The following is a 27,560-nucleotide window of genomic DNA, read 5'->3' as shown; positions in this document are numbered from 1 at the left end:
AGCACAGCCCTGCTCTCCACGGGGATGCTCCCCCCCTTTCTTCTCTGTATTCACGCAGGACCAAAGCAGAACTATCTCAAAACCTGTTCTTTTGGTTTCTTTTTTTTTTTTTGTCAGCTCTGGATGCAATTAGCCCCAACTCTGCTTTTCTTTAATAAGGAATTTTGTCTAGAAGATACTAGGGAATTTGAAGGGGATGACTGGAAAGCATGACTCTGTGAAAACGCTTGGTTTTGGAAGCTGAGGTCACACTTCTCTTTTGAGGAGACTCAGTAAAGTGTAGTGTCACCTGAACAGCCAGATTTGCTTCCAAGGGACTTCCTACAAGTGCCTGGTGCAAAAGTGCCCCTTTTAATCCACACCTGCCACCAAAGCAGCGTGTTCCCCAGGAAGGCAGCAGGCAGAGGACGTGCATTGTCCCACCCTGGGGACACGTGTGCCATCATCCAGGTGGAGGTGGCCTCCTTGTCCTGCCAGTGAGTCCTGGAGCTGGGACAGTCCCAGGGAGCACTTTTGGCTGTGTCCATGTGCTTGGTACACCCCAATTCCCAGTTCTTTGTGCCCAGCCGTTGCTGCCCTCACGTGTGTGCGCAGTGGGAGCGAGGTGTGCGCCCCGGTGACGTCGGGGTTGGCGCTCTTCAAAGCGCTCTGCACTCCAGGACCAGCTTGCAGGATTAGGACCTAATAGCTTTAAAATCCCCGTGAGCCCCTTTGTCACCCGGCGCCGGGTGCTGGTGGCATACAGGACTAGGGAGTCTCATTTATCCCTGGCCCCGGGAAGAAAAATCCCACAGGAAGCAGCCCCTCACACCCTGCTGGTGCAGGGATTTTATTTACAGGTGTAATGTACAAACAACCAACACATAACTCTCTTGAATCCTTTTCTCCCCTCAGGCGGAGGTCGGCAGTGATGAAGAGCGTAGACTAAATGTGAGGTAAGCTGAACTTTTGGGCTCTAAGTTTCCACTGTTGTTAATTGTCCTGATCCCACAGAGACCCCCATGCCTAGAGGAGATGGTGTTGTCTGCAGAGAGCTGAACCTGGGGATACTCTCTCCCTCATCAGTTTTAAGATGAGCATTTAACAAGATAAAAGAATAAAAGAGAGTTTGTGATCCTTTTTCCCCTCGTGGGAAGACACTGGAAAATTACTGGTCAGCTTTGGCCACAGCACTTCAGTGTTATCACAGCATCTCTGGCTCTGCTGCTGCTCCCTGAGGCTGGGGCTCCACTCGGGAAGGGGGCTCTGCTTCCTCCCAGGGTGGGGAGGGGAGAGCTCTGCTCATTCCTAGGTATTATCTACCAGGAATTTGCCTCCCTGAGGTCGTGCAGAGCCACTGTGTTCATGTGAGGGTAAGAAAAGGCTGAGCTGTCCTGCCAGAGAAGAGAGAGGCTCCTCTTGCTGACACTGTGCAGATCCAAAGTGGTGACACAAGCTCGTGTGCCGGGGCCCTGGCTAATGGGCTCTGAGTAATGCTGTGGATGGCTCACTCTAAGCCTGGCTCTTGCAGGCAGCTCTTACCCTCTAACCTATAAACCACAGCCCAGGGGAGCAGTGTAAAGGTACAGCAGTGGTTCAGCACTCAGGCTGTTCTCCTTGTCCCTCCTTCCTGCTTTCCTTATCCTGGCTTCAGGAAAAGCAAAGCTGCTTGTGCTGCTGCTTGTACTGTGTTTGCCCTGCAAGTGAAGTCAGAGACCAGAAAGCAGGGCTGCTCGTTGGCAGAGAAGGAAATGGTTGGACTTTTTTGTTTCTGAGTTCTGGGATGGTATCTCCTGGCTGCATCTTACTGGGAGGCCTGGAATTCCATGGCTGTCCTGTCTGCACACACATAGGTTGCAGACAGAAGTGCTGTGTGTCTGCTCTGTGTGCTCTCTTGTGTGTATGGACATTTCATGGCTATCTGTAATGCCATTTGAGAGCTGACTTTGTGGGGAATGGATTTTGTATTGATGAAGTCAAAATTCAGGGTTCCTTGTTCTACTCCTTGTACAATGCAAGGCCCCAGCAGGAACCTGCTGAAGCCATGAACATCCACAGAATCCTAATTCTCGTGCTTTTCCCCATGTGGTATTAAACAGCAACATGTAACCAAACAGGATGGCAGCCTCATTTTGGATATACAGTTCTGTGCTGAAAGAGAAAATAAAGTTTTATCCTCTTCACTGCAAATGTTCTCACTGTACAAATAAATCCTGGTGAGATCCTTGGATTTGTGGCCACCTTTGGTCTGTCTGGCCTCTTTGCAAGCCAGGCATGTGCATCCACCACTGACCAGAGCCACCAGGAGTGTAGATGCACTTAGACCAGGCTTAAAGGCTGATGCTTTTCCCTGGCTGTTAAAAAATGCTGCAGCACTGACGTTGGACACTGAGATCCCATGAGCTTCCTCTGTCCTTCAGTCTCCTGGGGCTGCTCTTCCGTATACCATTGTCAGGATAAGAATCTGGTAATTAAATAGCCAGACAGACCTCGAGAATCAGATGGCTCTCACACACAGCCTCTGCTCTCCTCAGGGGGAAACACTGCCAAGAGCTGCAGGAAATATGCAGACATAAAACTGATGATAAATGGAGCTCCTGTTGGTTTGGTGGGTCGATCCTGTCCCCTTCCCACTGGCTGCTGTCCCCTTCCCTGCTCTGGTTCAATCTGCTGAGACTCTGCCCGGTGCCCAGGGGGTGGCAGAATTGTTCAACTTCATTGTGCTGCTTCTCCTCTGAAAAATCCCTGCAGGATGGCCTGTGCTGGTGTTTGTGCCTCGTTCAGTCCTGGTCTAGCCTTGGTGACAGCTGGGCTTTGTCACACGTGTCCTGAGCCCAGGAGTCAGCAGTCCAGCCCCTGGCTCTGCAGACTTTGGAGATCTAAGGGTGAGGGAAAAGGAAGGATTGTTGGAAACATGTCCCCAGCATGCTGCCAGCTCAAGCTGTGTTTCATCAGTACAGGAGGGCTGTGCTAGTACACATTTATGACATAATGTATTAATCTGCCTGGTGAACAATTATTTTTGTTCATTCCAAAACATTCTGGGATTTTCATTTGAGGTTGCATAGCTGGATCTGATTCCATGAGCCATCTGATTGTTTTCTTGAAAGAACAGGTCTGTATCATGGTTTTGTACCCAGCCATGTCTTGCTGCTCCCTGGTCATCCTTCCTTATGGTTTCTGTCATTCCAAAATGCTTTTCTTTCTCCCTGGAACAGCTTCTACCCCAGAACAGACCAAGGGGACATGCTCTAGGTTCAAAGACATTGCTGTTATCTTCATTTTCTTAGACATTAATCTGCATTAAGTCAAATTGTTCTCTGTTACCAAAAATTTTGTGGAAGGTTCAACAACATAACATCCACAGTGCTTCCAACAGGCAGCCGGGAGTTTGTATTGCTCCCTGAGGGTAAATACTCAGAGCAGAAGGAAAAAATAAGAGAACTGAGAGCACTGTTGGGCTCAGTGGAGCCAGAAGCTGCAGGTCTGAGCTGTGTTATCAGTGTCTGCTCAAACCTTCCCTCCTGGATAATCAGGGAGATGCTGTGGCTTGATCCCTTTTTCCCCCTACTGGTGCAATGCACCCACAGTTTACCCAAATCTTTGTAAAACTGCTGTTAGGGCTAGGCCAAGCCCGTGGGAGGATGTGTTAGCCTAGACTTAAGCAGAGTCTTAAGTTCTCTGAGATCGAGTTCCGTGCAAGCCTCGTGCGTGCCGTGCCTGTGGCCTTATCTCAGCCCCAGATCCTGCTGCTCCAGCTCCGAGCAAACTCTGAGGAGATGCTATCAAGGAGGAGGCAGAGCAGAGCCCAGCTCTTTCTCAGCTGCCTGCTCTGGCACAGGGCTGGATGTGTAGTTTTTCCTTTTTGGTGTGACCCAGTTGATTCTCACCCTTGGCTGTGTGCTGGCTCTGCCACACCGAGGCAGAGGAGATGTTGTACAACCCAAATCGCTCTGTGAGTGTTGGCTGATTCTCAGATGTGGCTGGCAAACACAGCAAGATAATCACTGGTTTTAATTCCAAATATAAATAGGTTTGTTTAGCTAGTCATTCTGTAATCTTTGCCATTATTGGCTTTCCAATCACAGCCTGAATGCAGGGCCGGGTGAACGTTTTCAGACACCTTCTGCAGAGAGATAGAGGTTGAACCACTGTGGAAGGGCCTAGAAGTTAGTTATCTCCAGGCTCTGATCAAGCCTGAAGATGGTTATGAAAAGAATTGTTCTTGTTTGGCTCCTCTAAACCAAATTTTAAGAGCTGGTGAGAGCAGCTGTGGGAGGTAGAGGTTTTCAGGGTTGGGCTCGTGTACATTTGCAGGTCAGTGATCAACAGGAGGAGTCTTTGGTGCAGACAAACTCTTAACAGAGCAACAGCAGGTTTAGATTGGATATCAGGGAAAATTCCTTCATGGAAAGAGTTGTCAAGTGTTGGAACAGGGTTCCCAGGGCAGTGATGGACCCCTCATCCCTGGAGGAATTGAAAAGCTGCGTGGATGTGGCACTTGGGGACATGGTTTAGTGGTAGCCTTGGCAGAGCCGCAGGAACAGCAGGACTTGATCTTGGAAGTCTTTCCCAACCTAAATAATTCCACGATCATCCCTCTGGCACACACCACAGGACACCATTGTATCTTATATCACATATGTATATATTTTATACACTTGATTTACAGTTAGTATTATATTTTAGTGCACCAAAATGATCTTTTAACACCTTGATCCTTAATTTCTTTAAGGATTTAGGAGCATGTTTTGCTGGAGCAGCACTGAGTGAATGCCTTGTACCCACAGCCGTGTCCATGGTGCCGGGCTGAGGGCAGGGAGAACACGGGGGCAGCTGCCTTGAGGATTTATTTGTGGGGACAGCAGCTCATTACAGCCTTGACAAGTCCTGCTGGCTGCAGATTGATTGTGTCACGGGGAGCTGGTGGGAGATCTCGGGGCAGAAGTTGCTGACTTCATGAAGTGTTCAAAACAGGACGCTGAATCACATCCTGGCCGGCGGCAGCATCCTGCCTTAGCGTGCTCCGTACAATGGGGAGGCACCGGCCCAGCCCCCGGCCCTCGGGAGCTCTCAGCCCGGAGGCGTGGCCCTGGAAGCTCAGGAAGGTGTAATTAGACCTTTACGTTTTGTGGTGGGTTGTGTGTGGATGTTCAAAGGCCACAGAGCTAGGGAAACGTTCACTTGTTTGACACTTATTTACGATCTGGCCTTTCCAGGAAACCATTGCTGATTTGAAGTTGAGCAATATGAGGAGTTTACTTGGATGTAGGTAGAGCAGCAGCAGGAGAGCTGCCAGTTTAAAGATGTGATGATTAGACTCTTTTGGAATTGTATCTAAATCTTTTTGTTTTTTTTTTTTTTTTTCTTCCATGAAACCTCAGCACTTTGGCAGAACCTAAACCATGAGACCCTATTATCAGAGGTGCTGGCTGTGCACTGAGCACTTGTTCCTGTAAAAGGCCAGCGTGGTCACTGTTTATTTAGGTGTTAGAGCTGGGTCAGAACAATATTTTGGTTTCAAATGCCTCTAGATTTTAAATATCTTAATCTTTGATAATTGTCTGCCAAGATCTGTGAGTCAGGCATTTCTCATACAAATCAGAGCTCTGCTCTGCCTGGCAAGTGTTCCTAAGATGTTTTTGGAATGGGGAATGGACAGAACACCTTCCTAGGCTTGGTTTTAGTGCTAGTGAAGAGTGTTGAGATTATTTCCTGAGAACACTGATTTTTTCCCAAACATTTACACATCCCTTTGCAGCATTTAAATCCCTGATGCAGAATCACTTTACCACTGCACAAAAATAAGCCAAAAATAAGTCCAGATTCCAACAGATTAGGGTGCACACCACATCCATCAGTTGTTTACGTTTATCTGGGATCGGGACTCTCCTCTTCAAGGCTTGTCTTCCCTCTCTGAAAATTTTAGTTTCTTGAAGAAATCCTTGCTGCAAGAACTGCTGGTGAAGGAAACCTTCATATCAAGGACCAAGTCAGCCAGAAATGTGGGGAATGGGACAAAATGTCCCGTTCAGACTTCCCAAAAAGCTGCCAGGTTCCTTGTTTGTTCTGTCTGCCATCCAAATGGTCACATCCAACCGTGTCCAACACTTGCATCCCAGTGGAGACTGCTGCCCATGGCTTGGCATCTCCCTCCCAGCTGTGCAAAACATCCTGAACTCCGGCTGTCTGCTTCCCTCTGCAACCCATCCTGCTTAGAAAAGATGGCTTTGGAGTGGAGGGGGAAAAGAAGGATGATCCTGGGGTTTTTACCACCAATTTTCCATTGTGAGTGAGCTTTGCTCCTGCCTGGCACTCTCCTGATTTTGGGAATGCTGGCTGTGTACCCCCAGGGGGCTGGGAAGGCAGGCTGCAGTCTAGTCAAACACTCGAGGTGTCAGGGTTGAGCCAGAACTTTTCTCACTCTGCTCTTACTGCGCGTGATCTGCCTGGATTTGTTTCGTTTTGTTTTTCCACATTACCAATGTGTCAAGTACTCCCTGGTCTCTGCTGCCTTTTTTGGAGCCGTTCTGAAACCTGGCAGCTCAGCTGGTTTTTGGGTTGCTGTGCCACCAAGATTCCCAGCCGTGCTTCCGATGCCATTGTCTGTGTCCTGGCTGACCTTCGCTCACACCGCTTGGAAGCTGCTCCCTTAATCCTTCGAGCTGTTATTCACCTTCCTTTTCTTTTCCAGCGGCGCCGTTGGAGAGTTTCCACTTGTTTCTCTGGGAGACACTGCTGAGTGGGTGAAGTGGGGTGATTTCATAAAATAGTTCCAAGGATTAAAACAATGGGCTGACAGGAGGAATGCAGGAGGATGGGTCCGTGTGCTGACAGCTCGGCTGGGGAGGAGGACAGGAGCAGGATCAGCTCCTGCCGGGGGCGCGGGCGGAGGCTCTGCCTCTGCCTCGGGTGTGCCCTCCGTGGTGGGCATCATCCCACCTCTCCTTCAGCTTGGACACTGCGCTGGGACAACTCCAGGGCTTGTGGCCTGGCTCCCCCCTTACCTGTGGTCATGGAATAGCAATGGCAGGAACATGGCAACACCCAGAACAGTGACTTGTAGGAAAACACAGGGAGCCAGTGTTTTGGGAGTAGCCAGCTTCCCTCAGACCACCAGGGAAATCCATGTTTTGCTGATGCTGGGATCTCTGTGTGTTCCCCTGTGCCAGCTGCTGCTTTCCCAAGCCTTGTCCTCCAAGTCCATGACTCCGTGAGCTGCTGTGTGGAGCAGCTCTGCCCAGCTCCTGCGGCAGGTTGGCACAGCAGGCTGGGGACGGTCCAGGGCATGCACTGGGGTCACCAGTGCTGAGGGGCTCTGTAGGGTTAATACTCCTTTTCCTAGCAGCTTGTGCAGGCTGAGGTTTGGAGAGGATCTGGCCTGGCCTCCTGAGACAGTGGCTGTCACCAAAATGACACCGTGTTTCAGTGGGAATCTCAGAAATGCTCCTTGGGATTCAGACCGAGTTCCAAGGCCATGGCGTAGCTGGGTGATGCCGGGATCAGCCTCGTGCCTTTTTGAACTCTGCGATTAATGGGATGAGCAGAAAGGATTTCTTTTTCCTTGTGAAACAATCTCTTATTTTATTTGGCTTTTCACCATCCAAGTACTAGGGATTCCTAGAATTTTCTCATTCCTGGCTGTTTGGGAGCAGTTCTGTCAATTTACTTTGCGCAAGCCTGCTGGAATGGGGAATGATCCTGCTAATTTGTTTGTTTCCCTCTTCCTGCCCTTTCTTTTGGAGGGTTTATCCCAGCTGCTCCTGGGTTGTCTGCAGGCACAGCCTGGATCCTGGGGCTGCCCCCAGGGTGGGATACTCAGAGCTGAGCTGGTTCCACTCAGTGCAGGATCTGTGCTGATTGCTGCTCCAGCCTGATGCATCCCAGGAGTGGCTGGAGGGACATCATCAGCAGTCTATTTCTGTTGGGAAATTGGCTTTTGTGGGCTTCATGATTGATTTCATTTTTCTTTTTTTGCTCTTTGTGCCAGAGGAGCGTTTGTGTGTGAATGGCCTGCAGTGTCTGCAGCCCTGTCAGCATTCCTGCTGGGATGTGGCCCACGATCCCCACGCCTCTGAGCCCAACAATGCACACTCACACTCCCCTTGGTCCCTGCTCTGCTGAGAACAGCAAAGCCTGTTGAGGTTTTTGGTCTCCCCAACATCTCACTTCCTTCAAAAGAGATGGGAGAGATGTTTGCTCCTGCAGGGAGGCTTTACAACCAACACCAACACCCCCCCAGCTGGAGCTGCTGCCTGGCCCCTTCCTGGCACAAAGATGTCCTGGCTGTGTCTGAGGAAGAGGAGATGTTCTCCTTGTGAACTTGCAGCCCACATTTTGCTTTTCTTCTGAGGGTGACTTGTCTTCAGCTCAGGAGGTCTGAGAATGATGAGTTTGGGTGTGGAAGTCATGGGTATAGAAAGAGCTTTCCTGCCTTGCATTTCTGGTGGTAGAAACACCTCCAAGTAGTCCTGAGCAGATCTCTCTGACCTTGCCAGGTGTTTTGGGCTCCTGCCCTCCTGACCACAGGTCAGTTTGTCAGCATATCCCAAATCCTACACATGTGCAATAGCACTTTGTTCTCTTTGCTCTAAACCATCTTTGCACGTGTTGGAACTGGGCTTTTCCAGGTGCTGCTCCGTGGGGAGCACACTGCTCCTGTGGCAGCCCTGAGCTGGGATGGCTGCGGTGATATTCCCACCTGTGCTTGTCCAGGTGATTCCCTTTAATCTTTGTGTGACACAGAGCAAAGGCCACTTGGACACACTTCATTAGGAGCAGGAGAAGGGACTTGCTGCTGCTGCTGGAGTGCCTGGGGCTGTTCCTGGGGCTGTGCAGTGCCATGGGAAGGAGCAGCTTTGAAGTCCCTTTTCCCCCTCTGCTGTTTTGTGTTGCTCAGGCCCCTTCCAAAGGCTGCTCTGTGGTCAGGAACTGTTATCAGATGTGCCTCTATCAGGCCAGAGCAAGCAGTGCCTCCACCTTAACCGTCGGCTTTTTTGGGGAGCAGGAGCCACACAGCTGCTCTCAACTCTTCCTGTTTCTCTCCTTTCTGTTTGATGTGCTCCTTCCCAGCTTGGGTTGTGTTGCTGTTGTGGTGTGGCTGTGGGACAGTGCCAGTCCCCTCTGCTCACTGCAGTGTCCTGCCTAAAATCCACCCTGTGGAATATGGGGGGTCTGGTTGGGCTGTGGGAGCATCCAGCAGGGCTGACTCAGTCCCTCTCCAGGGCTGTTTTGTGTTCTTTCTCAGTTGCCTTGAGGTGGCCAAGCTTGTTCCAGACCAAGCAGCAAAGGGGGGAAGAAAAGGGGGAAAAAAAATCAGTTCTCTTCCTCCTTATCAACAGGGCTATAGAAGAGGGAAGTGTGTTCCATTCTGTGGTGCTCGGGAGGCCTGGTTTTCCCTCACCTTATCAGTTTGGAAATGTTTTGAGTAGAAGATGCCATGAAACCCAAGGAACTGGGAGGCATTACCATGTTTGCCTTTGTAAAATCACGACCAATTTTGAGAGAAGCAAATACTCCTTTTCTTGTGGGGATTTTTTTTTTTTTTCTTCCTTAAACACAGACCTGGTTGTAGGAGGCTGCTCACTTACCTCAGGCTTGCCTGGGTCTTCCCAAGAAAAGTGGTTTTCTTTCTCCAGACTCTGTCTGTGGATCTTTGAGATTATTTGTGTAGCTATAAGATGTCTTAATAGACTGTTTTCTTCTGTCCTGCAAGATGATTGTGGCTTATGTGAGATTCCCCATTAAAACATGGAACTCAAGCACATGAGGCGTGCAAGGATTCCTTCTGGGACAGCTCACAGCTGGAGCCACAATGGCAAAGCAAACTGCCTGGGGAAAACTCTTGTGGGACTGGCATCTGGCTGCCCAGGAGCATGAGCAGCTCTGTCTCTTTCCCCAAAGTCCTGTGTTTTTAAAGGATTGCTTACTGGCATTCCCGGCCCCGGGGGGTGGCAGTTTGTACCGCCGAGAAGGCGCTGCCTATTGTGTTCTTCAGCGACTCGAAATGGGGTTGATGTGTGTTGCAGCCACGCTCCTCTGGAGCTTTCCCAAAGGGGAAGAAATATTTCCTTTTCAAGTTGAGCAGCACGGAGCCAACGGATGGAGCAACAGCCTCTGGAGCCGGCTCTCAGCAGGGCTGTGGCCATGAGCACCCTGTCCTTGCCAGCCTCGGGGGGCAGGAGGGACTGTCGCTGTCTGTACCCTCCTCCTGGCATTTCCCAGGTGTTGGAAGTGTTGGTGTTTCCCTCTCTTAGGGTGATTATTTCCTGTGTTTGGTAAGCTGAGGTCAGGGAGTGGGAGGAGAGCTGGTCTGCAGCTGTATTGGAGCATCAGGGTCCTGGGGCTGTGAGTGGGCTCTGTGTTTATTCGAGAGCCTGAAGTGACTCCTTGTAGAGAAGTTGTGCTGGTCAGGATTCCTGGAAGGGCATCCAGGGCTTGGGTGGTTTCTGTGGTGTGTGCCAGTCAAACTGAATGAAAACTAGCTGAGAATGCACAGAGAGCTCCTCATTCCCCTGGTCAGGCTGGTGGGACCAGAGTGGCCTTATGGCGTGTGCCTGCAGAAAGAATTGGGATTTGTAAGGAACTAATCTTCAGGGAATTCAATGCCAGCCAGCCCCTAACACACAAACACCGAGCACCTGAGAGACTCCTTGTCCAGCAGGAGCTCAGGAACTCGGGAATGGCTCTGAAAATCCAACGAGGGAGCTGTACACTGAGGAAAGGACCATTTTATTTTCCTGTATCTGTATTAAAGCATTGCTTTAACTGTAAAGGAATGAACAGGCATCCGTCCATAGGATGCTTTTCCTCTAGTCCTGTCCCTCCCAGGGAATGTGGACTTCCCGCAGCCAGGGGCTGTGTGGGTGCTGGTAGGAACCTCTGGAGCACGCGGGGAGGGGGGAAGCAAACAAACAAACAAGTCTGGAGGAGGGAAACGATTAGCCGAGCCTCAGCTGGTTGTTTCCCCTCTTGAATGGCTCTCTTTCATCAGGATGTGTTGGGACAAGTGCTTTTTCAAGCCAGGATATCAGTGGAAGACACAGTGTTCCCTAAAAGCCATCCAGTTCCTGGGGAGCATCAGCAGCCGCGATTCCTCTGCTCCGCACAGAAAATACGCTTGACCTTTTCTTTGCCTTCTGGTGTTTTTTATGGGTTTAGAAGCAAAAGGATGTGAGTTTTTCAGCTGGTTATGAATCTTTTCAATTTCCCCGACTTCTGTCTGACGCTGGGGCCACCACGATGCTGCCGCTGTGCAAAGAAAACCAGCCCGAATTAGTATGTATGGGCCACGGGGTTGTGCTTTGGGGCATCTGTCACCCCTGCCGAGGGGCAGAGGTTGGGGATGTTCTTTATTGCCAGGATTTGGGTGTTCTTTAGGAGAGGCGTTTTTTAATTTAAAAAAAGCCCGGAGTTTTAGTTGTTTACTGGGATTGCAGGATTTAAAAGGGAGCTGTGTCTCGCCTTTCGCAGTGAGCTGTGTCCAGAGCAGTTGTGTGGAGTGGCAGAGCACGCAGACAGTTCCCAGAGCGGAGATAAGGGCTGGGCTTGGGTAACGTTGTTGTTACAATGTGGTGTAAACTATGAGCAAAGAGGCGTTTGGGTGTGATCCCTGTGTTCCCCACCGTGCTGGGCACATGGAAACCGGAGCTGGTGTGGCGATGGGAAATGCTGGGGTACGGGAGGGTTTGTGCAGGGTAGGAACGGGGATTTCAGTGGAAATGGAACCTTGCTCTCAGCAGGCTCCTGGCTTTGCTTTCCGGTTCATTTCCACACACATGGATACATGGGAACAACAATTTTGCTCTGTGAGTTGTCCTTTTCCTGGATCACTGGCTGCTCTAGCAGCACAGCTTTCCCTTTTGCCTGCAACTGGGAATATTCTGCTTTATTGTCACAGATTTCCTGATGCAGGAGAGGAGAACATCTGTCAAGATGTATCACCAGAGCAGGAGAGCCTGATAACTTTGGGAAGGAGCTCTGTTTTTTCCAAGGTTTTTCCTGCAGTAGAAAATCCTAGTCAGTACTTTGAGATCAAAGATCCCTTGGGGTAAAACACTGGAGTAAAATATCCTATTTCAGGATCTTTTTTTGCTTTCCCAAAGAAATTTTTCCCCAGATTCTCAGTGTGGGAATGCTGTGAATTATCTCCTGGTGTATGATCTAAGCATTCCCTGCCTTTCGTGAGTGCTGAATATCCCATAGGTTGTGTAGAGGTCGCTGCCTTTGTGTCACTTCTGGCCTTTTTTAACGCTTTCCTGTGAGGTCTGGGGTGAGAAGGAAACAAGGCTCTTCCTGGCTGCCTCCTGGAAGGAGCCATGTTCCCATTTGCAGCCGTGGGTGCCGTTATCCCGAGCCAGACTGAGCTTGTAACCTGCTCAGACCCAGCCAGTGAGGTGAGAGGGGAGTGCTGGAATCCGGTGGGAATGGAAGTGGAGAACTACTGGAATTAGAGTGCGCTTCTCCTGCTGTGCTTTATTGATCTTGTGGAGCCTGAAATTCAGGGACAAATCTTAGTTCACTTTTTAAAAGCAACTGAAATCTTCAATTTAAATCTGATCCAGATTTTTCTGGGGAATTCTTGAAATTCAGTTGAATCAGGAGGAAGATTTGCCTGGGAACTTGGGCTGTGTTCTTCAGAGATTAGAAAATCTGAAATGACGTGAATTTCATGTCTCCTCACAAAAATGCTGAGGTAGAACAGAGCATTGGGAGCATTAGCGCTCACTCCTGCCCCAAGGCAAAGACCATGGATAAAATATGGAATAGATGAGTGCTGGGAGTAGTAACTCCAGTGGGATCATTGCTGGAGCATAAGGAACTCCTGTGTAGCAGAGTCTCATAGTGGAGCATTTCTGTTTAGTAGATGCAGACAGTAATTAATGGTGATCTATGGCTGCGAGGGCGGGGTGGCAGAAAATTGGGCTTTGGAGCAACAAATGGCTCTTGTGGAGCAGAGCAAACACACCCCAAGCAATTCCTGTGCAGCTGAAAGGTGCCTCAGGAGACAGGGATTTCAGCCATGTGGGAAATGCAGCTTCACTGCTTCTGGCCAAAGCTGCTTCTGAAGGATTTCCCAGATTCTCGTGTGTGTCCGGGAGTGGTGAAATCCGGCCGTGCCGGTGCTCTTCTGCCTTCTCCTCCCTTATGCTCCAGCCCTGGGTGTCATTTCCCTCTGGAAATGTCACTGTGTTTGCCCAGACTCTATCCCAGGATGCTGATCCAGCCACAGCAGTGCCAAACCTTGTGCTGATTGTTTTTCCCTGAGGATCCAGAACTGTGTCCTTTCCCTTGGGATGTGCAGGTTCCATCTCCCTTCCTCTTTAAATCTACAGTTGCAGGTTCTTGTTTTTGCATTCCAAAGAAATGTCAAGAACTGCAATCAGCAGGAAGTGATGGGCTCGGAACCTGCTCTCCAGTGCATTGCAGGTCTCAGCCTGTAAAAAGTCCAACCCTTTGCTTCTTTTAAGTTGCAGAATTCCACAATCAAGTGATAAAGTCATTTCCAGCCCATGACAGCTCAGGCAAGTATCTCCTGCAGGGGCCGAGTAATGAAACAGTGGTGGAAAATGACAGGTGAATAATCCATGAATAATCCCAGTGTCATGCTGTGCAAGCGGCTGTGGCAAAATCCTACTATTTTAGTGAGGAAAGCACTTCCTTTCTCAGATGTGCACATTTTGCTGCTCTTTCCTTTCAGCTGACTCCTGTGTGGTTTTTTTTTTTTTTCCCAGCCTCAGCGAGAGCTTTTTCATGGTGAAAGGTGCAGCCCTTTTCTTACAGCAAGGAAACAGCTCCCAGGGCCAGCGAAGCCTCCAGCATCCCCACAGACATGCAGGTAATGGATTCAATCCCCTCTGGAGATCCTTTTTCCCTCCCATCTGAGGGGACAGGCTGATGGCACAGGTGGGTGACATCCCAGCTTGTCCTGGTGAGCCTTGTACAACCTGCTGAACAAACGCAGGGTTTCAGCCCACATTCACATTACTGAGTTTTTTATTGAGGTCACTGAGTTTTGGTTTAAACTTTTATCATTCTCTTGGAACTGGGACTGGAATAGAAACTTACTCTCTGTGAAAATCATGGCATTTTGCATGGCTTTCTTTAGGCAGGGAAGCCTGAGCAACCAGAAGGGCTGTGTGGAATATCTCTCCCTGTTTTCCCCAGCCACAGAGGAGGAAATGTCACTTGTGCTTCAGTGAGTTAATCTTTGCCTCCCCTTTGGCTTGTGGCAGGGCTGAGTCACAGAGCTCAGCACCCCTTGGGCACTTGTGGATGTCCTGGACATTTCTCCAGGGGCTCTCCCAGTCTCCAGTAATCTGAAGCTTGGGACTTTTTGCTTTGAAACTTCCTGTTGCTGGTTTTGTTTGGATGTTGCTGGTCAGAGTAAGAGATGTTTGATCAGGATTTGGGTATCTGGACAGATGTGCATTTGTTAGCTCCTCATATCCTGGTTTCAGGAAAACCCCCTTTCCTGTCAGCGCACCACAATCTGTTGGAGTTTATCAGTTTATCATGGTTTAAGAACAGACTGCTTCCCCCAGTCCCTTCCAGTTGCCAAACTTGTGGGAAGAAATGGCAGGGAGTGGTGTGGTGAGTGTACATACAGATTTGGATGCAGATAAGGGCATCCAGGGAAGTTGATTCTCCTTCCCCAGTGTTTATGCCCTCTGCCTTTGGCAGTTTGGGAATAGGTGGGTACTGGGCAAGAAGAACTGGGATTTGGGGGCATTTTGAGAGCAGGAGCCTGTGGGAAAGGCACTGTGTGGTGCTGCTTTGCAAACACTCCGGCACAAAGGGGGTGTTTGAATGCCAAGTTTGACTTTGGGTTTCTTGAACTGTCAGCAATTCCATGTACCCAGCAAACAGCCTACGGAAGGAATTTTATCTCACATGGAAAATTATGAGTGCATTACTGAGTTATTAGATGGGAACTTGGTTTGTTTTCCTGTAGATTCCTTGTTCCTTTCGTCTGCCCTCCCCAAACAGAAATGTACCCACAGGCCTAGAGCTGAAGGGACTTAGTGCATGAGCAGAACTTAGAGACAGAAGGGCTCCATCACCCAAACCAGGCCATTGCTGCAGCCCTTCCCTCTGGAGGTCACTCATGCTCAGTCACGCCCTCTGTAGGGCTGGTGGGGCTGATCCCACCACGCTGGGGGTGATTCACAGCTCAAAGTTGTTCTTTTCTCCTTTGTTTTTTTTTTTTAATCGGTTTTTTCTCCTCTTCTTCCTCCCTGGTTCTTATGGCCAAACCTTTGTCCTCTCTAGAGTGCTGTGACAGGAGGAGAATCCTCACTTGTGCCAGGCACAGGTGGTTTCAATTGATTTGGTGGCTTCCAAATACTCTAAGGCTGGGTTCTCACCCATCCAGGGAATGCCCATCCAAGAATCTCATTGCTCTTAGTGTTCTCTGGGTCAGCAAAGTTAATTGACCTCCCTTAATTAGTATTTTTTAACTTAGAAACATCCAGTTTCTATAAAGGTCAAGACTCTGCTGATTCCTCGTGCAGCAAGAGTCCCTTTCTGATGATTGCTCTGCTTCCTGTGCAGGTGACTTGCCCCAGCACCTCCAGGTGATGATCAACCTCCTGCGCTGCGAGGACAGGATCAAACTGGTAAGGACAGGTGCATTTTCCTGCTCTCATTTCTGTTGGAAGTGTTTGCAACAAACCTGTAGAGGAGCAGGAAAAGCATTGGCAAATCCTAGGTTTCAGAGCTGCCTTAACTCTGTGCTGGTTTCCAGCCCTATCCCACTTTCCTGACCACTCCTTTTGCCCTGGTCCGTGTGTCCAGGTGTGAGTTGGGTCAGAGAACTGCTCTGCCTGAAATATATTCTTTTGTTAGATTTAGTTTTCCATCCAGGTGACAAACAGTAATACAGGAGGAGAGTCAGGACCTTGCTGGTTCTCTTGGACACTTTTAAGTCAGCCTTGAAATTGCATCAGCTGGGCTGGGCTTTCTTTTGAAGAAATCTGCAGATAAAAATCTGCTGTAAAAGTCACTTCTCTGCAGAGAAGTTGATGCCAGTTGTGCCTCCTGCAAGACTGAGCTATTTCAGTGAAGGTTTGGGAGTGGGAGAATCCTCTGAGCCTGCCTGTTTTCAGTTCAGTGCATGACCAACGTTTTTACACTTCCTGTTTGAAACTTCAGAACAAACCTTTGGGTTACATTTTGTAATGTAAAAACCCAACCTAGAGCAGATAATCTCAGCTCATCTTCCCCTCACCAAAACAACAACAAGCCTTGCTGAATCTTCCATACTGCACTAAATAAAGCTTTTGGGGGTAATCAGAACTTCCAAAGCCTTGTGCAGCAGTGGCAGCACTAATGAGGCAGAGGTGCTTTGCAGGCCGTGCGTTTGGAGAGCGTGTGGACCGACCGCGTGCGCTACATGGTGGTGGTGTACAGCAGCGGGCGGCAGGACACCGAGGAGAACATCCTGCTGGGAGTGGACTTCTCCAGCAAGGAGAGGTAGGTCTGAGCTGGCAGCCTGGCAGGATGGGCTCTCTGGCAGCACCAAACTGTCCCCAAGCAGTTGGGTTACCTGCATCTTCAGGTTCCAGCAAGAGAAAGGACACGGGGATGGGTTTTCTGACCTTTTTATTCAAGAAAGTTTTCAGTCTCTGGAATCAAAGGCCGTGGCATCCACCTCACCAGTGGGAGTCTGCTCCCTGCAAAATGCTCTTACAGACACATTTGCAAAGCTGGAGCTCATTCTCTCCCCCAGACTCCAGTGTGTTGATGGAATGATGCAATGGAGCTGCTTTTGTAGTAGCTTTGTTGCCAAATAATGTCAAAAAACAATACTGCAGAAGTGGCTCCAAAACCAACAAACAACTGTGTCAGCAACGAGCTGTTCCTTTTGTCTAACTGATAAGAGCACACACTATTTGGAAAAGCAAGTGAAATATTTTGTTATTGCAGCCCCTCTCAGATTATTCCAGTTCTGGTGAGTAAACCAAGGCAGAAAAGCTCTTGGCTCAGGGAGAAGGGGCTGGTTTGGCAGAGCTGGAGTCAAAGGCTGGAGCTGCCAGGCTGTTGTGTGTGTTCTCCCAGGATTTAAAAAGCTGCCCTGTCCTTGTGGTGCAGCCTCTGTGAGTTTGTTTCATTCTGGAAAACCTTAGTGGTGGTTTCCCCAGGGAAGTGGGAAGGGGAGGCTTTGCACAGCAGAGGGATCTGTAGGGAAGCTCCCAGCCATGCCTGCCTTGTCAGATTATTGTCACTGGCTTTGATGCTGCCTCTGTTCTGCTCTGAAATTCCCATGTGGCATTCCCTTGGTGTGCCACACCAGGGGAAGTTTGCCATGTCATCTCCACTCTGAAGCAAGCTTGCATTAATTTGCTCCTGGTGATTATTGATGTGAGGCAAGAAGAAGGATGGATTTCTGTTGCTGTCTGCATCACAATTTCCTTTAAAACCTGAATATCTCAGTAGCTTAATTATTTACAGCTGGAAGTTCCTGGCCTTCATTATAGCAGGGTTTTCTTGCCAGATTGTCTGAACTGAAAGTGTTCTTTTGGGTCAGATAAATGCCTAAAATCCAGTTTCATCTGTTCCACCTGTTTGAGAGATCCCATGGAGCAATTACCACGAGTTATCACCTTGTCAGACCTTCAGACTCCAGCTTCCAGGTTTATTTGATGGCCTGAAATATTACGAGAGATTACTAGAGCAAGGCTTGAGGATTTTAAAAATTAAAGAGTATTAATAATTTAGGCTATTGGCATGACCACATCGTGGCCTATATTTAACTTCCTGTCTCACCATCTCTCTTCCAGTAAAAGCTGCACTATAGGAATGGTTCTTCGCCTGTGGAGTGATACTAAAATCCATCTGGATGGGGATGGGTAAGAAACCACATTGAAAGGATAAATGTGAATGTCCTTCCCTACCTGGGGGCTGCTCTAGGAGAGATTCTCCATCACCTTGCAAATGAAGTGCCCATTTTGGATTCATGGCTGCAGAGTCCTCTTATTCAGACAGTGAGTTCTTGTCTTGCTGCCCTCACACTGCTCCTGTGGTTCCAGGGAATGCTCTGAAACCCCACTGAGGATTGGAGCTCCCATTCCTGGCAGCCTCTTGCCTTTCTTACTTGGGAGGTTGGAAAATCAGTGAGAGAAATTCTCTTCCTGATTCTTTTGGCCTATGGGTGCCCCAGTGCAGTGGCTGTTTGTAGAGAGCAGGTTGGGGTGCAAAGAAAAGCAAGTTTTGACTCAATTTTTCCTCTCTTCATCAGTGGCTTCAGCGTGAGCACTGCAGGGAGGATGCACATCTTCAAACCTGTGTCGGTGCAAGCCATGTGGTACGTGAGGGGCTGGGCTCAGGGACACACTCTTCTTTCTGTCAGTAAATTAAAAAAAAAAAAAAATCAGCTGCATTTTAGCCTTCTCCTCAATAGGTATTTAGTGAACTGCAGCAGAGATCTGCTTCCCTGTGTCAGCAGAGGAGCTGTGGGACTCCTGATCCCAAAGCAGGATCTGCTACTTCAGTTCAGAGCAGCTCTGTGTCCTTCAGCAGGGGGGAAGTGGCACCAGGAAGATGAATAAATATGAAAGATGAGCTCAAATTCTTGGAGCTGCAAACCAAGAATTTCCTCTCTCTGCATGTTTCTCTTGGTGGCTGACAGAGGAGGTTCAGGGCCTGTTGCCAGCCTGTGGCATTCCCTGTGTCCTGCCCCATTCCTGGGGTTCCTGCAGCCCCAGGTGCCCATTCACCTCCCAGCTCCTGCCACCCCTCCCCTGTGCAGGGATTCCAAACCCCTGAGCCAGCAAATTCCTTCCTGAAGAGACTGCTCCACATGGAGCTGCATCTCTCTCTGCCTGGGCAATGCTGTCTCCCCTTGGAGCCTGGAGAGATCCCAGTCCCTGCAGCATCTCCTAGGGAAGAGATACAGCTGTGGGGAAGGATGTTGTGCTAGGGATGGTTTGGTACAGAAACAAATAAAACTCCTGTTCCTGTCAGTTTTGAATTTGGCTCTTCCTGTTGCCAGCCTTGGATGTGGTTGATGTGTTCAGTGCAACAACTTCAGAGTAGAGCCTTAAAGAAAGGAAAAATTGAGGAGGGAAGGAAGGAAAAAGTAATGTTAGGATTTGCAAAAACAAATGACCCAATCTGGGCCTTGTCCCTGGAGCCTGTCAGGGGCCAGGAATGCTGGTAAATATGCATCAGGCTTTTTGCTGGAGGTGGTTGGAAAATTGTCCCTGTTCTTTATCTTCCTTTAGCTGTACAAGTTGGTTAATGATTAGATCCCAGAGCAACTTGTGCCTCCTTCTTCCCTGTTAATTAGGAGAAGATTTCAGCCCCTGCATCAGCCCTGCTGTGAGAAGCCCCCAAGGTGCAGTTTGTGCCTCTTTGAGCTCTGACACCATAAATTTCTTGCTTTCAAAGAGCAAACTGCAACAACTAATACTGAAAATCACTTTTCCTCTGTGAAACTCTCTCAGCTCCTGCTTTGTCTGCTCACAGCTGCCCATATCTCTTCTCCCACCCTGCAGGTCTGCTTTACAGATCCTCCACAAAGCCTGTGAAGTTGCCAGGAGGTACAACTACTTCCCAGGGGGGGTGGCCTTAGTGTGGGCCACCTACTACGAGAGCTGCATCAGCTCGGACCAGAGCTGCATCAACGAGTGGAACGCCATGCAGGACCTGGAGTCCACCCGCCCCGACTCCCCAGCCCTCTTTGTTGACAAGTCAGTGCAGCATTTTATTTGGAAAAGTTTGCTTGGCTCATGAAGGAAATTTCCTCTTCTCCCTGTTCTTCCTGGCCTGGTTCTTTTCTGGGGTTGCAAAAGCAACAAAAGAGAATTTGTGTGAAATAGTCAGACCTGAAACTTCAGCTTGTGATATAGTGTATGAGCACCAACAAGCTGTTTGTTTTTTGGGTTTTTTTTCTTCCAATATTCCCATAAAAAATTCCCTTTAACACAAGCCTTTCCCCTCACTCCTCAGTGCTGTGCACATGCTGCCAGCCTGGAATCATCCTCTCCTCTTCCTGTTCCTTCCCAGGCCGACGGAAAGGGAACGAACGGAGCGGCTCATTAAAGCCAAGCTCCGGAGCATCATGACCAGCAAAGACCTGGAAAATGTGACTTCCAAGGAGGTAAATATAAAAAATTCTCACTCTTACTCTTCCTGCCAGACTCCCTCTCTAGAGAGTGGTGAGCAGGCACCATATGCCTGGGTGTCCCTGGCTTTGGAATGTGCATTTCAACCGTTCTGTAAAGGCTCTGCTGTGGCTTTGCTGCACCTCCCTCCTGAGAGATTGGGATAATCCCAGCATCACAACTGTCTTTCAGGATCTCAGTAACAGCTGTGTGATTTTCAAATTAGACTTTAAGGTTTTATTTCCTTTTTTTCCCCTGGACAAATGTCAGAGGACGTTGCAGACAGCATTTTGCTGGTGAGTTTATGGATGGAAAATCACAAATGAAGGCTAGAGCTCGTTTGGATCCATCCCCCAGGCTGGTGTAATCCATCCACCCACAGTGCAGACGTGATCGGAGTGGGAATGGTTCTTTTTGGGGTGGGTTTTTGGTTTTTAAGGGAGGTTATTAACATGCAAGTGGTAGGAGGAAGCTGAGAACGTCTGTCTGTGGATGTGTTCCTCACTCCTCCCACAGACAAGCTCTTCTTTTTTCTCTCTCAAATTACTAATTTTAAGGACCAGGTACCCCAAAATACTTTTTTTCCCTCAGATGATATGTGAAGCTTTATTTACAGCTTCTTAGTTTGGGGATTTAGGATACCAGGATGCCATGGCAAGGACACTGGTTTTAAACTGCAAGAGGGAAGGATAGATGGGATGTTGGGAAGGAATCCTTCCTGGTGAGGGGCTGGGATGGAATTGCCAGAGAAGCTGGAATCCCTGGAAGTGTCTAAGTTCAGGTTGGATGGGGCTTGGAGCAACCAGGGATAGTGGAAGGTGTGGAATGAGATGAGCTTTAAGCTCCCTTCCCACACAGCCCATTCTGGGACAATTGGAGAGATGCCACATACTGAAATTCCTGGTCTCCAGAAGGCTGAGTCCTGTTGCTGTTTTTAATGAAAAAGTGAAAAGTGTTCTGCAGGGAAGTGCCCACAAATATTTCTGTTGGACACCAAGATTCAAGTGCCGTCCTTTGTGTTTGCTCTGCAGATCCGAAACGAGCTGGAGAAACACATGAACTGCAACTTGAAGGAATTCAAGGAATTTATAGACAATGAAATGCTGCTGATCCTGGGTCAGATGGACAAACCTTCCCTGATTTTTGATCATTTGTACCTGGTGAGTGTCAGGAGCTCCAGGAGAGCTCTGCTGTGCTGTGTCCAATCCTTTGCCACTAGATGGTACTCCAGGCAAAACCAGGCTCTGCCTCTGGAACAAAGACTTCCCAGAGATGAACACTTTGTGCCCATTGAGTCTTTTTGTTGTTGTTCTGGATAGAGTGAGAAGAATTGTTCGTGCTTCAGGGTAAAACCTGCTTTTTAACAGTTTAGAGCTTTCTCTTGTGAAGGTTTGGGGGGAATCCAAAGTGTAAATACCCACAGTGTTTCAGGATTTTCCTCACTTGTCATGTGTGGCATGTCTGGGATCACAGGTGCATTCAGTTTGTTTCCCTGAACTATTTATCCCTGTGTTTAAAACTCCAGAGTGACCAGGGGCAGTGATTTGGGATGAGCTCAGTCACACCCTGGCCTAGAACTAACTCTGTGGGTGGGTTGTACCCTGCTCCCTCCTTCAGCAGGTCCCTGCCTGCTCAGGACAGGACATCAATGCCCTAATCCTGTCTCAGAGGTTGTTCCCAACATTCCAATCAGCTCAGGAGGATGGCTGGGGCTGGGGGATTGCAGAACCTGAGGGAAAAGGGCTGTTGTGGGGCCCCTTGGAAATGTGTGTTTGTGGCTGTTGCAGGGCTCCGAGTGGAACGCTTCCAACCTGGAGGAGCTGCAGGGCTCGGGGTGAGTACTGCTCCTCCCAGGCTCCAAACCCTCCACTGTGTGCCTGCAATTCCCCCAGGAGAGGACATTTGCAGGCTCTAGGGATTATTACCCCATTCTCAGCCATGGAGTAACTTTCCACCAGCAGCTCTGTGGAGAAATCTCTCCAACCTCACTTTTATCATCAGCACAGAGTGAAAATAACAAAACTTGTCATTCGTGAGGTCCATCAGGATCCCCATCCCCCAGTGTTCCCAGTGCTATGCCAGGTGTGAATTCCTGCAGAGCAGCAAAGGTTGCAGCACTAAGGAGAAATCTCCATTCAGATGGAGCAGAGCTGCCTGTGGACGAGCAAACTCCTCCTCACCTGCCTGGACAGGCAGCTCCAGGTTTCTCTCCCATCCCCATGGTGCTGCTTGGCTCCATTCCCTGCCACACTTTTTGGATCAGGGAGAATTCTGCCTATAAATATTTTCTGCTCACTCAAGGCCTGCACCAACCTTGCTGTAAGGAACTGAAATTCTTCACAATTTCAGCACAGCTGAAAATGTTTCATTTGGAGTCCTTGGGAGCAGATGTCTGCACATCATGGGACAAAGAAATCAAGCAGAGTGTTAATGACTATGTCTTGCATTGGGATATGTAGTGTCCAAAGGCAAAGCTGGACAAATTCTGAGACAAATATCCTGTGTCCTTGATTTTCTCAGTGATAGGAGGTGATAAATCAATCTGGACATTCATTCTTGGGTACATTGTTATCCCTGCTGTGATATTTGGCAGGAATCAAGAGATAGCATGTGGCTCTCATGGTTTTGGTCAGAAAGAAGGAGAAGGGATGGGCTTGCAGCTAAAACTTGGAGATGGAGATGGTGATTCCTGGGTTATGTTCCCAGATGATTCACTTCTTTCTGCATCTGCAGAGCTATGTGGCACAGTGAGGAGTTCTGGTTGGGTTACACACTCAGAGACAATAAATGGAATAAAATAAACTTCTCCCTCCTGTGCCCAGGGTGTTTGGACACTTGGGATGTGCTGGCAGTGAGAGGTGGCAGAACGGCCTCCTGTGTGCCCTGTGTCACCGGCTGTACCGGGAGTTTAGGATTAGGGCTGTAGGTAAAGCCTTACAGCTCGTGTTGGGTTGGATTGCCTGGATTCACAGTGTCCCTCAGTGCCTGTTTGGTGACCATGGCAGCTCAGGGTGTCTCTCCTGGTCCCGCAGCATTGACTACATCCTGAACGTCACCCGGGAAATCGACAACTTCTTCCCAGGCCTGTTCGCGTACCACAACATCCGGGTGTACGACGAGGAGACCACGGACCTGCTGGCACACTGGAACGAGGCTTATCACTTCATCAACAAGGCCAAGTGAGTGCTGGGACACCTGGCCCTGGGGGAGGGCACATCCCAGCTCTCTGTGTCTCATCCTGAGCCCTCACGAAGCCACATGAACTGCAGGGCATTGGCATCATCATTCCATGTTCCTGGAGCTCCCCTGTGCCCTGTCCCTTCCCGGACTGGCATTAACCTGTTCCTAGCCCAGCATTTTTGTTACTACTTTGTTTTGCTTCCAAAAGAAAATTAGGATGTTTCCTCTTCTGAATACATTCTGGAGCTGCTCCAGCTGTGTCTGTGTTGGACCTGCCCCAGCTGACTCTGCAGACAGAGCCCATCAAACCCAGCCGGGCCTCTACACTCAGCCTTTTCCCAGTGATCCCAGTATCCCAAGACTTGGATGGAGGCAGGAGGCTTCATGGTGGTCTCTGAAATGAATGAGACTGCCCATCTTGAACTCCCAGCTTCTCTGGAGAGGGATTCTTCTCCTGGCCCTCATCATCCCAAGCGTTCTCCCCTCCAGCGCCGTGATGCAGGGTGGGCAGAGCGGGGAGCTGTCCTTCTTCTGGTGAAGCCATAACAGATCCATAACCGGTGCCATGGGATTTATTCTCCTGTTTGTCCTCCTGCAGGAAGAACCACTCCAAGTGCCTGGTGCACTGCAAGATGGGCGTGAGCCGCTCCGCATCCACCGTCATCGCCTACGCCATGAAGGAGTTCGGCTGGTCCCTGGAAAAGGCCTACAATTACGTGAAGCAGAAGCGCAGCATCACGCGGCCCAACGCCGGCTTCATGCGGCAGCTGCTGGAGTACGAGGGCATTTTGGATGCCAGGTAAGGCTCGGGATGAGTGGGAAGGGAAGGATTTGATTGTGGATAACATCACAAAGGATTGCTGGATCTCTATGGGGATCTGTTGGTGTGAGGAGTATAGCCTGAAGGGTCCCTTGAGAAGGGCACAGGCAGAATCCTGGGACAATCGTGCTTTTCCTAAACCTTCCCTGTGCCAGGCTCCCTGCATGGAAATTAGCTGGGAGAGCTGCTCTGGTGTAACTCAGTGAGGGTTTCTCCGTGCTTGGGAAGCACGTTTGGATTTCTCAGCAGCCTGTGCTGCTCAGCACAGCATTGTTCTTGTTTTATGAGGCAGAACTGAGCTTGGGCCATTCCAGAGGCAAAGTGTTCGTGGTTCTGTGCCAACCCCAGGGCTCTGTCACTGCAAGGGCTGTAGTATTTATCTTCTAAGGACAGAGGAGAGAATTCTGTCCTCTGGTTCGGCAGGAGCTGTGCCACGGGACCTGCAGAGGGGTCAGTTTGGGGTGTTGTGCTCTGAGGGGGCTTCTGTGCCCTGAGAGGTCTCCCAAGCTTGGTCCCACCAGAGCTGTACTCAGGGCACTACTCTGGAATGGGCAGGTGGGGGGAAAAAATCCCAGTGCTGAAGGTGGTTTGTCCAAGTGGGATCTCAGGTCTGGGCCCAGCTCCTGGGTTCTGGGCTGTGGAGACGGAAGGAAGCTCCTGGCACTGGGCACCCTGCAGGGCAGTCACTCGTGTCCTTGTCCTCTCCCCAGCAAGCAGCGCCACAATAAACTGTGGAAGCAGCAGGCAGAGAGCAACCTGCCCCAGAACACCGATGGCACCACGGGGTCGGGAGACTTCTTACTGGAGAGCTTGGACATCGACCTGGAAAACCGCCTGGCTGACCTGGACATGCCTTCCCAGTCTGCCTACCTGGACAACCGTGCCAGCTCCGACGGGTCCGTGGGCTTCGGTTACTGCTTCCGCCGCCTCTCGGACACGCTGCTGGAGAACAAGATTCCTGGGGACAGGGAGAGCTTCTTCCACATGGAGCAGCTGGAGCGGGATGCCCTGGTGGGACAGCCTCCATCTGCACCATCCCAGGGGAGGCTGCTGGAGATGGAAAAGGCCCCGGAGAGAGCGGAGCCAGTGGCAGAGCTGGGCGGCTTCTGTGAGAAAGAGGCGAAGAAGAAACTGGACTTCAGCCCCAGGAAGGGAAGGATGGTCCTTGGGGAGCCAGGGGAGGATGGTGTCAGGGAGGAAAATCCCATGGAAAAGTGGAAGCGGCGTTTGTCCATGCACAAGGAGGAGAGCAGGCTCAATAGGGAGAACTTGAATAACAACAACAGCAAAAGGAGTTGCCCAGAGGATTTTGAGGTGCGTATGGAGGTGAGATGGAGGTGATTGGCATGGCTGACTCTGCTGCAAGTGAAACTGCTCTTCTCATCCTCATAGCCCAGTTTCATTTGACTTGGATAAAGCCTTTCATTCCATGATGAGCTTCTCCCCTTTCGAGGCGCTTCTCACCAGGGCTTTGCTTGCCCGAGCTGTGGATGTAGATGCCAGAGAGTGCCCAGTGAGTGCCCTGTAAAGTGCTGTGGGCAGCTCGCTTGCATGACCCTCGCTTGGCACGGTAGGTATTCCTTGGAGACACTGTCTGCTGTCAAAGCACGTGGCTTTAGTTCCTGCTGCAGGGCCTGAGGTGGAAATGGGCTTTGTTCCAGATCTCTTTGGCTGTCCCACACCTCGTGAGCTGTGCTGGTGTCTGTTCCGTGCTCGTTGATCTGTCCCTGTTTTCTCTCCTGCAGCACGATGCCGTGTTTGGGATCCTCAGCAAAGTGAAGCCTTCCTACCAGTCCTGCACTGACTGCATGTATTCCTCAGCGGGACTGGGCCCCGACTCCTTCGGGGAGCAGTGCGAGAGGCTCGGCGCCGGCGCCGCGCGGCGCAGCAGCACCATCTGCACCCAGCCCCCCCTCCTGTCCCACCTGCACTCCCACCTGATGGAACACCTGCCCAGCAGGGCACCCCCCGAGGAGCCAGGCAGAACTAAACATAACGAGGCTCCGCTCCCCCTGGCACCAGGAGCCGGGGCTGTGGAGGTTGGCACGTGCAGGTCACTGGATCAGCACTGCGGCCTTTTGGAGAGAGGGAAAGATGCGCCAAAAACCCCCGAAAAGACTCTGCTGCCCAGGAGAAACTCCCACTGTGACAGGAGCCTCCTTCACGCAGAGGTGGTGAGGGAAGAGTCTCTGGCCAGAAAGGACCCCAGACCTACCAAGGACCTGAAGTACCTGTTGTTCAGCAAAGACTTGGAAAAGCCGAGCGCCAACAGTTACTTGATGCAGCACCAGGAGTCGCTGCTCCAGCTGCAGAAAGCAGGGTTGGTCAGGAAGCACACCAAAGAGCTGGAGCGCCTCAAGAGCCTGCCCTCGGACGCCTCGGCGCTGCTCCGGGACAGCCCCCTGGGCAGGGTCGACTCCAGCATCGTGGAGGAAAGTGAGGACTTGATGTCCCATCCTGGCCTTGTGCCTCTCCTGGCACCGGCCCCACTGGTGCCCGGAGACACTGAGAATGAGGTGGAGAAGCTGGGGGTGAAGCGTGTGCTGGAGGGGATCTCCCAGAAAACCTCCACGCCGGCCGGGTGCCGCCCGGAGCACACCAGCAGCTTCACCAAGGACTTCCTGAAGACCATCTGCTACACCCCCTCCTCCTCCCGCAGCTCCAACCTGACACGGAGCTCCAGCAGCGACAGCATCCACAGCGTGCGGGGCAAGCCCGGGCTGGTGAAGCAGCGCACGCAGGAGATCGAGACCAGGCTGCGCCTGGCCGGCCTCACCGTGTCCTCACCCCTGAAAAGGTCCAATTCCCTCGCCAAGCTGGGATGTCTTAACCTGTCCTCCGAGGACTTGTCGAGTGACGTGGACGTGGCCACCATCACGGACTCCAAGGAGGCCGTGTCCAGCGAGTGCTCCGTGCTCTGTGAGCCCCCGCTGAGGAGCGTGGACGGCACCTCCAAACCAGGGCTGAAGCCTCTGCCTGGGAACTTGAAGAACACGCTTTGGATGGGCAAAAGTTGATGCCTTGCAGGGGGAGGAGGGGGCTGGAGCATTTTGGGGGTTTGCAGCATTTATTCATTGCACCAGTGCTGTTTTATCATCTGACTTGCAGCAGCTCATCTGGTGCCACCTCCTCATCCCCTCTTTGTGCTCCGAGAGAGGAGGAAAGAACCTCGATGGGTCACAGTGAAGGGCACAAGGGAAATAAAATGTGTTGCATGGCTTAGAGGAGGACTTGGTGTGTGACTTGCCTGTTGTCCTGCAGGATACTCTTCCTAGTACTGTTTGCCAAGTGTAATAATGTGGATTTGTGTGTGGTTATGGATAGATATTTGTATCTCTATCTATATCTAAAATGCTGAAATATTCTGTTTCAAAGACTCAGAATAATTATTCATTACTTTTTTTTTACAGAACAAACACAAGTCTCTATTTATAACAGGGCACTTGTGGAAAATCCTTAAAATGGTGACACGCACA

General features: G+C 50.3%; 1 protein-coding gene across 2 annotated transcripts in view; it reads left to right on the top strand.

Moving 5' to 3' along the window:
• Positions 1 to 27,311, top strand: part of SSH1 (slingshot protein phosphatase 1) — a 43,167-nt gene extending 15,856 nt beyond the window's left edge. Inside the window, exons 4-17 of one of the 2 annotated variants that reach the window (XM_053994186.1) lie at positions 895 to 935; positions 13,713 to 13,816; positions 15,532 to 15,596; positions 16,331 to 16,452; positions 17,760 to 17,828; positions 18,218 to 18,283; positions 19,476 to 19,670; positions 19,987 to 20,080; positions 21,116 to 21,244; positions 21,872 to 21,918; positions 23,117 to 23,263; positions 23,863 to 24,063; positions 24,795 to 25,398; positions 25,830 to 27,311. In XM_053994186.1, the coding sequence (XP_053850161.1) occupies positions 895 to 935; positions 13,713 to 13,816; positions 15,532 to 15,596; positions 16,331 to 16,452; positions 17,760 to 17,828; positions 18,218 to 18,283; positions 19,476 to 19,670; positions 19,987 to 20,080; positions 21,116 to 21,244; positions 21,872 to 21,918; positions 23,117 to 23,263; positions 23,863 to 24,063; positions 24,795 to 25,398; positions 25,830 to 27,101 (3,156 nt within the window). In that variant the 3' untranslated portion in view covers positions 27,102 to 27,311. Of the gene's footprint in view, positions 1 to 894; positions 936 to 13,712; positions 13,817 to 15,531; positions 15,597 to 16,330; positions 16,453 to 17,759; positions 17,829 to 17,858; positions 17,964 to 18,217; positions 18,284 to 19,475; positions 19,671 to 19,986; positions 20,081 to 21,115; positions 21,245 to 21,871; positions 21,919 to 23,116; positions 23,264 to 23,862; positions 24,064 to 24,794; positions 25,399 to 25,829 lie in introns of those variants that run through there. The other variant, XM_053994187.1, reaches the window with a different exon arrangement.
• Positions 27,312 to 27,560: the final 249 nt, after the last annotated feature.

This window comes from Vidua macroura, chromosome 18 (assembly GCF_024509145.1).
Source record: "Vidua macroura isolate BioBank_ID:100142 chromosome 18, ASM2450914v1, whole genome shotgun sequence".
NCBI lineage: Eukaryota > Metazoa > Chordata > Aves > Passeriformes > Viduidae > Vidua > Vidua macroura.
The sequence above is the reverse complement of the archived record's forward strand: the minus strand, read 5'-3'. Positions and strand labels throughout refer to the sequence as shown.